This window comes from Rhinolophus sinicus, chromosome 12 (genome assembly GCF_057876585.1).
Source record: "Rhinolophus sinicus isolate RSI-liver-muscle chromosome 12, RSI-T2T, whole genome shotgun sequence".
Lineage (NCBI taxonomy): Eukaryota > Metazoa > Chordata > Mammalia > Chiroptera > Rhinolophidae > Rhinolophus > Rhinolophus sinicus.
The window spans coordinates 6,181,316-6,194,392 of record NC_142512.1 but is presented as its reverse complement, the minus strand read 5'-3'; the positions used below and the strand labels follow the sequence as shown (position 1 = coordinate 6,194,392).

At 38.1% G+C, this 13,077-nt stretch overlaps 1 protein-coding gene across 1 annotated transcript in view; it reads left to right on the top strand.

Annotated features, from left to right (window-relative positions):
- The window catches only part of ULK2 (unc-51 like autophagy activating kinase 2), a 95,598-nt gene that overhangs the window by 61,442 nt on the left and 21,079 nt on the right, over positions 1–13,077 (top strand). Inside the window, exons 17-20 of the mRNA XM_019757412.3 lie at positions 2,893–2,973; positions 4,730–5,016; positions 5,867–6,054; positions 6,453–6,556. Coding sequence (XP_019612971.3) covers positions 2,893–2,973; positions 4,730–5,016; positions 5,867–6,054; positions 6,453–6,556 — 660 coding nt within the window. The remainder of the gene's footprint in view (positions 1–2,892; positions 2,974–4,729; positions 5,017–5,866; positions 6,055–6,452; positions 6,557–13,077) is intronic.

Sequence of the window (13,077 nt, the reverse complement as noted above, 5' to 3'; positions counted from 1 at the left end):
GGGCCCTAAACACAGTCTGATACCCCAGATAAAGTACATAAAATTCCTACTCTACTTACCACTCAGATTTATGAGAATTAACACGTTGCATACCGCGGGGTTTAAATCCCTCATACCCCTCTGTTCCAGCAGGTTTTTAAAAGAAACTACTTTAAAATGCACTCTTCTCTTTAAAGCGTAAATGCTTCTATGTCATTTATTATTTTTCTATGGAATTTTTTAGTATTTACTCACCTATGATGTTAGTAATCCCTCCTGGTGTGATACTGCAGAAAGCAGCTTCCTTTGTGCAGTGGGACACGGCAAAAATTGCATATGTACCGAGTTTCACTTCTCACTTTTTTTGATGTGCACACTTTACACACCCGTGTGTGATATTTTTTCTTTCCTCTTCCCACTATGGGCTCCAGATCATGCATGGCCAAATCTCCCGAGAGCCTGGCTGGATTGTCTTCCTTGGGGGCCCCTTGGGGGCCCGTCTTCCTATAACTTTGCATTGATGAGGTTACAATATGTATTTCATGAGGTATCACCGAAAAGTTAAATAAAATAGTTCGGTGTTTTTCCAAAAATAACATAATTCTAAATTGCCTAAGGGATACTAAGATTCCAAACGTTATAAACAAATCATTACAGTTCTGGAAAACTCTGTTTATTCGTACATCCACTGTTGTGAATGTAACACATGAAATGACTCATGGGTGAAAAAATGTATCCGATTCAAAATCACTATTTTTTTAGAAAAAAAAAAATGAATTCTAAAAAGAGTATATATATGATGCAGACTTTATTCATTAATGACATTTGCCCGTCAGATATTAACGAAACACAAATAATTCAATAAAATATGCAAAGTAAAAAGAGTCAACAGTAAAAATGAGAATTCTCGTTATCCATCCTTAACGCATGGCTCAGAAAAAACGAAGATTCTTGTGATCCGTACGCAACGTGTTAAAAGACAATAATGTACATAACAGCACTGGGTTACATTCACCAGAGGTCTTCCAATTCCTGGAGGGATATGATGGCGGCTTCATTACAATCTTCCCACCTCTCCTCGAAACCATATACAGCAACAAGGAGAATGCTAAAACAAACAAAGAAGCAAAGAGTAAGCAACAGCAACAACAAAAATCCAATCAAACAGAAAATCAAACGTGAAACCAGTTTTAGTGAAACTAAGAGGTAAAGAAAATGTTCCAAGTTCCATTGAATACATGAAAGAGAGGCCAAAGCAATTGAAATTGCAGAATCTGTGAGAAACAGCATTAATATGGTGGGGAAGGACAGGCAGTACAGAGAGACCTCCGTGGTGGCAGATTTCAAAACTGTGAAAAGGAAAAAAAAATACACACACACACAAATATATAATATGTATAATTTCTAAAAGAAAATGGCCCCCACCCTCAGCCAAAACTGCTGGAGTAGGACTAACAGGGAATGGGAAGAAATATCAGGAGGAGGCAGAGTGAGAAGGATTGAAGTAGTGCCCAGAATCCCTAATTTAAAAATAAATTGGGCCCACCCATACGCGGAGGTCTCTGGCTCGATTCCCACATGGGCCAGTGAGCTGCGCCCTCTACAGCTAAGATTGTGAACAACAGCTCTCCCTGGAGCTGGGCTGCGGTAAGCAGCCAGAGGTCGGCCTGAGTTTCCATGAGCTGCCGCGGGCTACCATGTTCTGCCAGGAGCGGCCAGTGGCCAGCATGAGTGTCCGGCAGCTGGCGAGAGCAGCTGTAGCTGTGAGTGGCCGACCGGTGACCAACTGCCACAGCAGGGGTGGGGGGGGGGGCGCAAGGCTCATAATACCAGCATGGGCCAGGGAGCTGTGTCCTACACAACTAGACTGAGAAACAATGGCTTGAACTGGAGTGTGTGTGGGGGGGAGGCGGAAAAAGGTGGGGGGAAGAATTTTTAAAAATTAATAAATTAATAAAAACACAAAAACCCACAATGATAATGTTTTGTTTTTTTAAGTTTATATTACCACCTCACCTGTTGCATTGATTTTAAAGCTGTTGTCAGCTGAAAAATTTTTTTCAAACAAAATCTTGGCCCTCCTTCACCCCCTCGGCAGCTCCTGAGGCACTCCAGGGTCTCCAGAGACAAGTTCCAAAATTTATCCTTGCACTCAAGGAAAAGGCCTTTCCTCAGGATCTAATCTTTGCCTGCCTACCTAACCACTTGGTCAGTGCCTCTTCTTTTTTATAGACAAATGTCTCTTGTCTGCTTAAACTCCCTGAAGTCTTCCCTAACTCCCCTTGTTGGTTTGGGTTCTCAGAGGTGGATGCAGAGATGTGCAAGAGAGATTGCACACCTGGATGGGTAAAAGGAAGGAAGCAGGAGCCGACAGGGAGCCCTTCAGACTGCTGTGCAGATCTGACCACTGAGAGAGGAAGGAAGGAGGAGTTCTGACTAGAGTGAGTTCTAAGAAGGCTTTAGCCAGGCTGAAGGAGTAGCTTCCCCCAGGCACTAAATAAGTTGTCCAAATTCCCTGACCTGCCTCAGCCATACGTAGGGAGCTTGCCTTAGCAGGAACATGGTGGGTTGAGAGGGACAGCAGCTGGGCTGTCAGTCAGCTCCATAGCCGAAAACACTTTCTACAAACTCTTTGGACTCCCCTGTCTTAAAGACATACCTGTTACAGACGTTAATTTATTTATGTGGTTTTCTTTCCTAGTGATCTTGTTTCAAGGCAGGTTATATGGTTTTTGGTCTTAGTGTGCCCAGCACCCAGCACATTGGTTGCTTAGAGTTAGCCAAACTAAATCTTTGCTAATTTAGTTTTGTAAACCATAACATACCGTGCAATTTGTGCATGTGTTGCCTATTTTCATCCTTTATTAGTTTTGAATCATTTCTCATTCCTTTCCCCATTTTCCTTCTTCGTAGTTGGTACCATTCCTGAGCAATTAAGTCAGTGCTGCTGTGGACATCCTCAGAGCCATGAATCCAGGAGTAGAAACTCATCAGGTAGGAGCTGTATTTGGTATATTAATAATTTGAATCCTGTTATAAGTGGATTTGAGTTATGGTTTTCTAGTCTTATCAAAAGAACAGAATTGATATGAAATATTTTCTCTGCTACGCTGTTTTTTAGATTCGTGGTCTAATATATTTAAGCATATCAGATAGCCAATAAATTATCTCTTTTAGACATATGATTCTTTTATGAAAATAAGTCTTAGGAATTAAGTAATTTAGCTAAATTTTGGTCATTATCACACAAATAATGAATATCAACCTAGGAATGAAATTGTGTTATTTTGATTAATACTATTCTTGATAAGAGATATGTTAGCATCAGATAAAGAAGAAATATAGATCTTTGCTTTATTATAGAATATAATTATATATTCAATACCTTCTATAAAATATATATGTATCTGCAAGGGTATGTGTAAATCATACTTTTTTAAGTCAAATTTTATTGTATGTGCATTTGAGGAGTTGGCCAGTTAAAGGAATTCTGTGTTACTTAGGAAAGCACTTTTTTCTAAATTTAGTTTTTCATATTCTGTGTTTCCTTAAATATGAAATTTAGCTTTTTTCAGATCATAACATTTTGCAATTAATTGTATTTGTGTGTGTGTGTGTATGTGTATATATATATATATATATATATATATATATACACATACACACACACACACACACACACACACACGTACATGTATCTGTGTGTATCTAAAAGATTAAATATCAAATTTAGGATGAGATTAGGCCAGAGTGGTCAGTAACAAAAGCTCCTATTGGTGTCTGTTTTTGGAAAGATAATGGTTATAAATCACGAAAGATGATGGTTATAAATCACAAAGAAGGTTTGTGTGTCCTTAATGTTACTGGTAGTTTAGTTTGCAAGAAGCGCCAAAGAATTTATAACTGGAGGTCAAGGATTAATGGAACTTCAGTTGGCAACAAGGTTTGTGTGGGGGGAATTTCCTTGTTGCCAACTGTTCACCATATCAAGTCTCTATCTCCCAGGCTCTTGATATAGTGTCCCCTTAACAGGCAAGAATATCTGTGGACAAGTGTTTTCTTTGTAGAGAGTATGGATACTTTAGGTTTTAAATGAATGTCATTAATGAAACTGACAAATATAAATAAATTATCCATATGCTTATTTTTTTAAACAAATAAAATCCAGGAAAGGTGTATTGTCTTTCTGGTTTTCTTTCCCACTTAATATATATATATATATATATATATATATATATATATATATATATATATATATATATTTTTTTTTTTTTTTTTTTTTTTTTTAAATAAGGGGTTATTCTAGGTTAGTTTGGAAAGTTTACTTCAGTTGCTATGTGAGAAAAGAGAATAATTGCATTGATATACCCAAGTATGTATTCATATAAAGGGTAGAAATCATCTTGGTCAATGTAGGTTCTTGTTGTTTTCATTAACATTAAGCATTTACTATATATTTCTCTTTGGTCCTGACTAGACCATGCATTAATCTGAGTTAGTTGCTAGCTGCTGATAAAAACAGCTAATATGACCACCATCAACTTTTATATCATGAGACTACCAATGACAGTGTGCGTGTCACTGTTTTGTCAAGGATGCCTAAAAATAAGTCTCTTGCCAAATAAACACTTTTAGAATATCTCATGAAAAACAAGACATTCACTGAAATTCTCACTTTAAGAATTTCTTCTTGAGTTTTTGCCATGTACTTCTGCACTTTGAGTTAATGTTGCACCCATTTTCTTGGTAGGTTCTCCAGTGCCGCAGGCTCAGTCACCACAGTCTTTCTTATTGGGTGCTAGACTGCAGAGCACCCCCACCCTCACTGACATCTACCAGAACAAGCAGAAGCTCAGAAAGCAGCACTCTGACCCCGTGTGCCCATCCCACGCCGGGGCTGGGTACAGCTACTCTCCTCAGCCCAATCGGCCTGGCAGCCTAGGGACCTCTCCCACCAAGCACATGGGGTCCTCTCCACGGAGTTCTGACTGGTTCTTTAAAACCCCTTTGCCAACAATCATTGGCTCTCCTACTAAGGTGTGTTTGTTAAACCCTTTGTAGGTGTTATAATTTTGTTAAATTAACATTTGTGAAGTGGAGCATAGGGTGCTGGATGGAGAGCCAAGGTTCAATAACAGATCACAAGAGAAATTTAAACAGAGAAGCCTGTTACTCACAAACTTCTTGAATTGTTCACTGGCATTTTGAAAGAAATACCCAGCACACCTCGGGGAGCCATACAGGGATGTCAAGGTAGGGTGCAGACAGAGAGAGACAGGACCTGGGCACATGCCCTTATTAGGGTTTGTGGGTGGAGTGCTTTGGGGTTCCTGGCTAAGGCCAGATTGGTCAGGGTTCTGGTAAGCTCTAAGGGGGTCTTATCTAAGGGGCACACAGTGGGAGATGGGGGAGACTGTTGATGGCAATGACTTTTAGGGGAGCTTATATTTGCTTGTGACTCTGTGGGCTGCTATCTAAGGCATGCTCTTGCAAGAGGGGCTAGTGTCAGTTTAAGGTCCCTGCAGGCCACTTGGCCAAACAAATTAGATGCAAAAGCAGCAATACCATGGAGCAGCTGAGCTGAACTCTCTGCAGTAGGTCATGGACTAGTAAGTACTTTATGGGAAGGATTCACGGTGAGACTAGCTACAACTTAATGAGCACTTGCTATGTGCCAGGCACAGTGTAAGTCCTTTACTTGCTGAATGCGTTATATACATTATCCCGATGAACTGTCCAAGGTTACAGAGGCTGTAAGCAGAAGAGCCAGTATTTGAATCTGGTCTAATGAACTCCATAGTCTATGCTCCTGACTGCTGTGCCATGCAGCCTGACAATTCTGAATGCTTTATACATTGTAATAACTAGCTTACATTTGTTTCTTTAGACCACAGCTCCTTTCAAAATCCCTAAAACACAAGCATCTTCCAACCTGCTAGCCTTGGTTCCTCGTCATGGGCCTTCTGAAGGGCAGTCTAAAGATGGGAATGACCCACGTGAATGCTCTCATTGTCTCCTCGTACAAGGAAGTGAGAGGCAGAAGTCTGAGCAGCAGAACAAGGCAGTGTTTGGCAGGTAAAAGACGCTGCTTCCTTCAAGCCTTAAACATGACCACTGTAGTGGTACATATATTTCTATTATAAAAACAAGACCAAATTACTTTAGTAGCTGGTTTATGCCACATGGGTAGTGATATGAACTGTGTACATTTGGAATCTCTGAAAACCATAGATGCTTCCTGTAACTAAATAAAGAGCTCTTCCTGAATTTCCTGAATATTCTATTTCTGCCTTTTGTTTATTTTGGCTATGGAAGTTTATCTCTGCCTTGAATTGTTTGGTATCTATTTTTTGTCTCCTTGTTCTCTGACTTCCCGTTAACCTTTTTATGGCTTAGCTTAAATCACCCTTATTATTTAAATGTCTGGATTTAAAAAATACTTTTTCCATTATTAACATTACTCTTCTTTTTAGATCTGTCAGTACTGGGAAATTATCAGATCAACAAGTAAAGACAACTTTAGGTGGACATCAGGGCAGCACAGATAGTTTAAATACAGAACGACCGATGGATATAGGTAAGTAAAATCTGTTTTGTTTTTTTAAGGCATGTAATTTATTAGCATATGCATTAACTTCCTATTGCTGCTGTAACAAAGTACCACAAACTTAGTGGCTTAAAGCAACACAAATGCATTATCTCATGGTTCTGGAGGTCAGAAGTCTCAAATGGAGCTCACTGGGCTAAAATCAAGGGGTTGAGGGGGCTGGTTCCTTCTGGAGGCTCTAGGAGAGAATGTGTTCCTTTTCTCTTCCAGTTTCTAGAGACTGCACCTCCTTCCTTGGATCACGGTCCCCTGCCATCTTGAAAGCCAGCAGTGGCCATTCTGTAGACTCTGATCTGCCTCCCTATTGTACATTTAAAGGACCCACTGGATAATTCAGGATTATCTCTTTCTTTTATGGTCAATTGATTAGCAATTAAAGTTCCATCTGCAACTTTAATTTCCTTTTGCCATGTAACATAGCCTATTTAAAATTCCCGAGTTTAGGACATGGACATCTTTGGCTGGGGTGGGAGGTTGTTATTCTACTTATCTACTTCTGTTGACTGTTCATGAACTTAATGACCCACATTTCTTCACTTCAGCTCTGTCATTCATCTTTCTCAGTAGCCCATCATGGCAGGGGCTTGTTCTGTATCTTGATGATCAACAACCTATGAGTTAGAAGAAATTTTGACTAAGACTGTTTTTTATCAGTAGGATAATACTGGCTAAAGTGGCTAAAGTTAGCTTAAACACACATATACTCCTAAGTATTTCTTACACAGCAAGTAGATCCTATAAGGAACCATAGGTCGCGAAGATCCCTGGCCCTTTCACAGTTGTTCCAGGGACTGTTAATGTCTATAGACACACATCTAGATTACTTGGAGTACTTGTCAAAAAAAAGGGCAGATTCCAGACCATAGTCCTGACTTGTTTAATCAAAATTTCTGGGAATGGAGTCTAGGAATCTGTGTCTTATAATAAGCTTCCCACATGATTGTTATGTACACTTAAACTTGGGGATCACTATTGTAACCTCTTTGTTGTTATTTTCTCTGTAATTTTTATATAGACTCTCCTATGAGCATATAAAGGAGGAAATATCTGGCCCAGCAAATATCTGATTAAACATGATTTCTAATCCAAGTGAAATATTGTAGAACTTTATTTCACTCCGCTCTTTTCTTGCTTGCATAGTTTTTGAAGAGAAGTCCAGTGTAATTCTTACCCTTGTTCCTCTATAGGTGAGGTATTGTTTTTTTCTTTGGCTTATTCCAAGAGTTTTCTTTGTCTTTGATTTTCTGAAGTTTGAATATAATATGCGTAGGTGTAGACTTTTTGGTATTCTCCTTTGGTATTCTGAGCTTCCTGGATCTGTGGTTTGGTTCTGTCATTAATTTTGGAATATTGTTGGCCATTACTACTTTAGCTATTTCTACTATTCCTTTTTCTCTTTTCTCGCCTTCTGATATTCCCATTATACACATGTTACTCTTTTGTAGTTGTCTCACAGTTCTTGGATATTCTGTGGTTTGGTTTTTCTTCATCTCTTTGCTTTTCAATTTTTGAAGTTCCTATTGACATGTCTTCCAGCTAACTGATTTTCTCCTCAGCCATGTCCAGTCTTCTGATGAGCTCATCAAATGCATTTATTATTCATTTATGTTACAATAATTTTGATTTATAGTTTCCTTTTGATTCTTTCGTAGAGTATCCATTCTCTGCTTATGTTACCCATTTATAGCTATAAATTCCCCTCTAAGCACTTCTTTAGCTACATCCCATAACTTTTGGTATGTTGTGTGTTTATTTTCATTTATATTAGGTATTTTCTAATAGTTCTTGGGGTTTTTGTCTTTGACCATTGGTTGTTTGGGACTTGTTCGATTCCCACATATTTGTGAGTCCACTAAATTTCCTTCTGTTATTGATTTTAATTTTATTCTGTTTTGGTTGGAGAACTACTTTGCTGTATTTCAATCATTTAAAATGTATTAAGGATTGTTTTATGGCCTAAATATGGTCTTATCTGAGAAAATATTCCATGTGTACTTGAGAAGAATGTGTATTCTGGAACTGTTGGATATAGTGTTCTATAGATGTCTGTTAGGTCCAGTTGATTTATATTTCCTCAATAATATTTTGCTTACTTGTTCTACCTATTATTGAAAGTAAGGAATTGAATTCTCCAGCTATTGTTGAATTGTCTGTTACTTTCTTCAGTCTGTTATTTTGCTTCATGTATTTTGGGGTTTTATCATTAGGTGCATACATATTTAAAATTGTTATATCTTTAACCCGTACAGCTTTCCTATGGTGGTTCTTTGCATGATATAAGAGGTGTGATAAAAAAAATACAGTGAATGTTTAAATTAAAAAATATATATTACAATAAAAGACACATTGCCATTAATCCCCCTCAAAGTACTCCCCCTTGCTTCGAATACACTTATCCCATCATTCTTGCCACTTTCTGAAGCAGTTCTGGAAGTTCTCTTTTGTGAGTGTCTTTAGTTGCACTGTCATGGCAGCCTATTTGACAGAAATTGCCATACCAGAAGCAATGTGTGAGAGGTACATTGTCAAGATAGAGGATGAGGGCCAGCCTGGTGGCTCAGGTGGTTGGAGCACCCTGCCCCTAATGCCGAGGTCGCCAGTTCAATACCCACATGGGCCAATGAGCTGGGCTCTCTACAGCTAAGATTGTGAACAACAGTTCTCCCTGACCTGGGCTGCTGTGAGCAGCAGGAAGTTGGCGTGAGCTGCTGTTGGCTGCCGTGAGCTGCTGTGAGCGGCTGACCGACAACTGGCGACCAACTGCCTCAGCCAGGGGGAGCGCAAGGCTCATAATACCAGCATGGGCCAGGGAGCTGTGTCCTACACAACTAGACTGTCAAACAACAGCTTGAAACGGGGAGGGGGAGAAGGTGGAAGGATGGGTGGGGGAAAGAAAAGATAGAGGATGAAACTGTCCATTTCTCAGGCCATTTTCTATGAGTATGATTAACATCAAGGTGATGTTAATTGTGTTTTTTGACCTTGATGGAATTGTGTGAGCTGCGCTTGTACCCAGGAACACTATGGAGAACTCTGAATGTTACAGGGCTTATTAGAGCATTTAATAAATGATGTGCATAGAAAATAGCCTGAGAAATGGGAAAACGGTTTCATCCTTCATCATGACAACTCTCCGTGTCACACATCACTTCTGGAATGGCGATTTCTGTCAAATAAAAAACATTACGGTGTGTTCTCATTCACCTTATTTACCAGATCTGGCATCATGCGACTTCTGGTTCTTCCCCAAAGTCAAAATGACCATGAAAGGTTAGCATATTGAGTAGATTGAGGACATTGAGGCAGCCATGATAGTGCAACTAAGACACTTACAAAAGAGGACTTTCAGAACTGATTCAGAAAGTGGCAAGAACAGTAGGATAAGGATAAGTGTGTTTGAAGTTAGGGGGAGTGTTTTAAGGATTAATGGCAATGTGTCATTTTACTGTAATAAAATATTTTAAAATTTAAACATTCACTGTATTTTTTTATCACACCCTATATCATTTCCCATCCTTTTGCTTTCCATCTATTTGTATCTTTGAATCTAAAACTTGTCTTCTGTACAACATGTACTTGAGTCTTGTTTATTATATCTAGTCTGACAATCTCTACCTCTTTGATTGGATTATTTAATCCATTCACATTTACTATTATTATTGATATACCGTGTTTCCCTGAAAATAAGACCTAGGCAGACCATCAGCTCTAATGCATCTTTTGGAGCAAAAATTAATATAAGACCCAGTCTTATTTTAATATAAGACTGGATATAATATAATAATATAATCATAATGTAATTATAATATAATGTAATACTGGGTCTTATATTAATTTTTTCTCCAGAAGACACATTAGAGCTGATGGTCTGGCTAGGTCTTATTGTCGGGGAAACATGATAGTTAGATTTATATATGCATTTTATTTGTTGTTTTCTATACATGTCATGTCTTTTTTTCCTTATGTTCTTCTTTTACTGCTTTCTTTTGCATTAAGTGAGTATTTTCCAGGGTAACAATTTGATCCCTTTAATGATGTTTTTCACTTTTTAAAGTTATTTTCTTACTGTGTTTCCCCAAAAATAAGACCTAACCAGATAATAAGCCCTAGCATGATTTTTCAGGATGACATCCCCTGAACATAAGCCCTAATGCATCTTTTGGAGCAAAAATTAATATAAGACCCGGTCTTATTTTTGGGGAAACACAGTAGTTTGCTTACAATATTCATGTTATTAGATTCTACTTTAGATTTACACTAACTTCCAGTGAAATACAGATGCATTACTCCGATGTAGCTCTATTCCCTCTCCTTTTTAGTGCTAATATTGTTATACATATTCTACATCCAATGATACATTGTTGTAGTTATTACTTTTATAATTTTATCTTTTAAAGAAACTAAGAAAGAAGATGAAGTATATATTTATAGTTTGTTACATTAACCTTCTTATTTACCATTTCTGTTTTTCTTTGTGTGTGTGTGTGTGTGTGTGTGTGTGTGCGCGCGCGCGCGCATACTCAAGTTGCCATCTGGTGTCACTACATTATTGCAATACAGCTTTGCTCTTACTTGCCTCCTTTGTGCTCTCATTATCAAATATATTACATTCCTATGTCTTACAGGCCCAACAATACAATTATAAACATGTTGTTTTATAAAATTGCTTTTTAAGTCAGTTAAGAAAAGAAAGGTGAAGGAATATGCAATTATACTGTGTTTTGTAATTATTAATACATAATTACTTTTATCAGCACTCTATTCTTCCCCCATGTAGATTGGAATTCCTGTCTGGGCTGAGTTGCTTTTGAGTTGTTGGACTCCTTTTGGTATTTCATTTTTTTTTTTTTAAATTTATTGGGGTGACAGTTGCATAGACAATTACATAGATTTCAGGTGTACAATTCTGTATTACATCATCTATAAATCCCATTGTGTGTTCACCACCCAGAGTCAGTTCTCCTTCCATCACCATATATTTGATCCCCCTTACCCTCATCTCCCACCCCCCACCCCCCTTACCTGCTGGTAACCACTAAACTATTGTCTGTGTCTATGAGTTTTTGTTTCTCATTTGTTTGTCTTGTTCTTTTGTTGTTTTTGGTTTATATACTTCATACCAGTGAAATCATATGGTTCTCTGCTTTTTCTTTCTGACTTATTTCACTTAGCATTATACTCTCAAGATCCATCCATGTTGTCACAAATGTTCCTATATCATCTTTTCTTACTGCCGAATAGTATTCCATTGTGTATATATACCACAACTTCTTTATCCATTCATCTATCGAAGGACATTTTGGTTGTTTCCATGTCTTGGCCACTGTAAACAAAGCTGCAATGAACATTGGAGCACACGTGTCTTTATGGATAAATGTTTTCAGATTTTTTGGGTAGATACCCAGGAGAGGGGTTGCTGGGTCATATGGTAATTCTATTCGTAATTTTTTGAGGAACCTCCACACTGCCTTCCATAACGGCTGCACCAGTCTGCATTCCCACCAAGAGTGTATGAGGGTTCCTTTTTCTCCACAGCCTCTCCAACACTTGTTACTATTTGTCTTGTTGATGATAGCCATTCTGACTGGGGTGAGGTGATATCTCATTGTGGTTTTGATTTGCATTTCTCTCATGATTAGTGATGTTGAGCATTTTTTCATATGTCTATTTGCCATTTGTATGTCCTCTTTGGAGAAATGTCTCTCCAGGTCCTCTGCCCATTTTTCAATTGGGTTGTTTGTTTTTTTGTTGTTGAGTTGCATGAGTTCCTTGTATATTTTGGATATTAGCACCTTATTGGAGGCACTATTTGCAAAAATCTTCTCCCATTCAGTTGGTTGCCTCTTTATTTTGTCGATGGTTTCTTTTGCTGTGCAGAAGCTTTTAAGTTTCGTATCATCCCATTTGTTTATTTTAGCTTTTACTTCCATTGCCTTTGGAATCAAATTCATAAAACGCTCTTTGAACCGAAGGTCCATAAGTTTAGTACCTATGTTTTCTTCTATGCAGTTTATTGTGTCAGGTCTTATGCTTAAGTCTTTGATCCATTTTGAATTAATTTTGGTACATGGTGACAAATAGCAGTCCAATTTCATTCTTTTGCACGTGGCTATCCAATTCTCCCAGCACCATTTATTGAAGAGGCTGTCTTTCCTCCATTGTATGTTTTTAGCTTTTTTGTCAAAAATTATCTGTCCATATTTATGTGGTTTTATTTCTGGGTTCTCAATTCTATTCCATTGGACTACGTGTCTGTTTTTCTGCCAATACCATGCTGTTTTGATTATTGTAGCCCTGTAGTACAAGCTAAAGTCAGGAAGTGTGATACCTCCATTATTGTTCTTTTTTCTTAAGATTGCTTTGGCTATTCGGGGTCTTTTGTGGTTCCAAACAAATCTGATGATTTTTTTGGTTCTATTTCTTTAAAAAATGCCATTGGGATTTTGATGGGGATTGCATTAAATCTGTATATTGCTTTGGGTAATATAGCC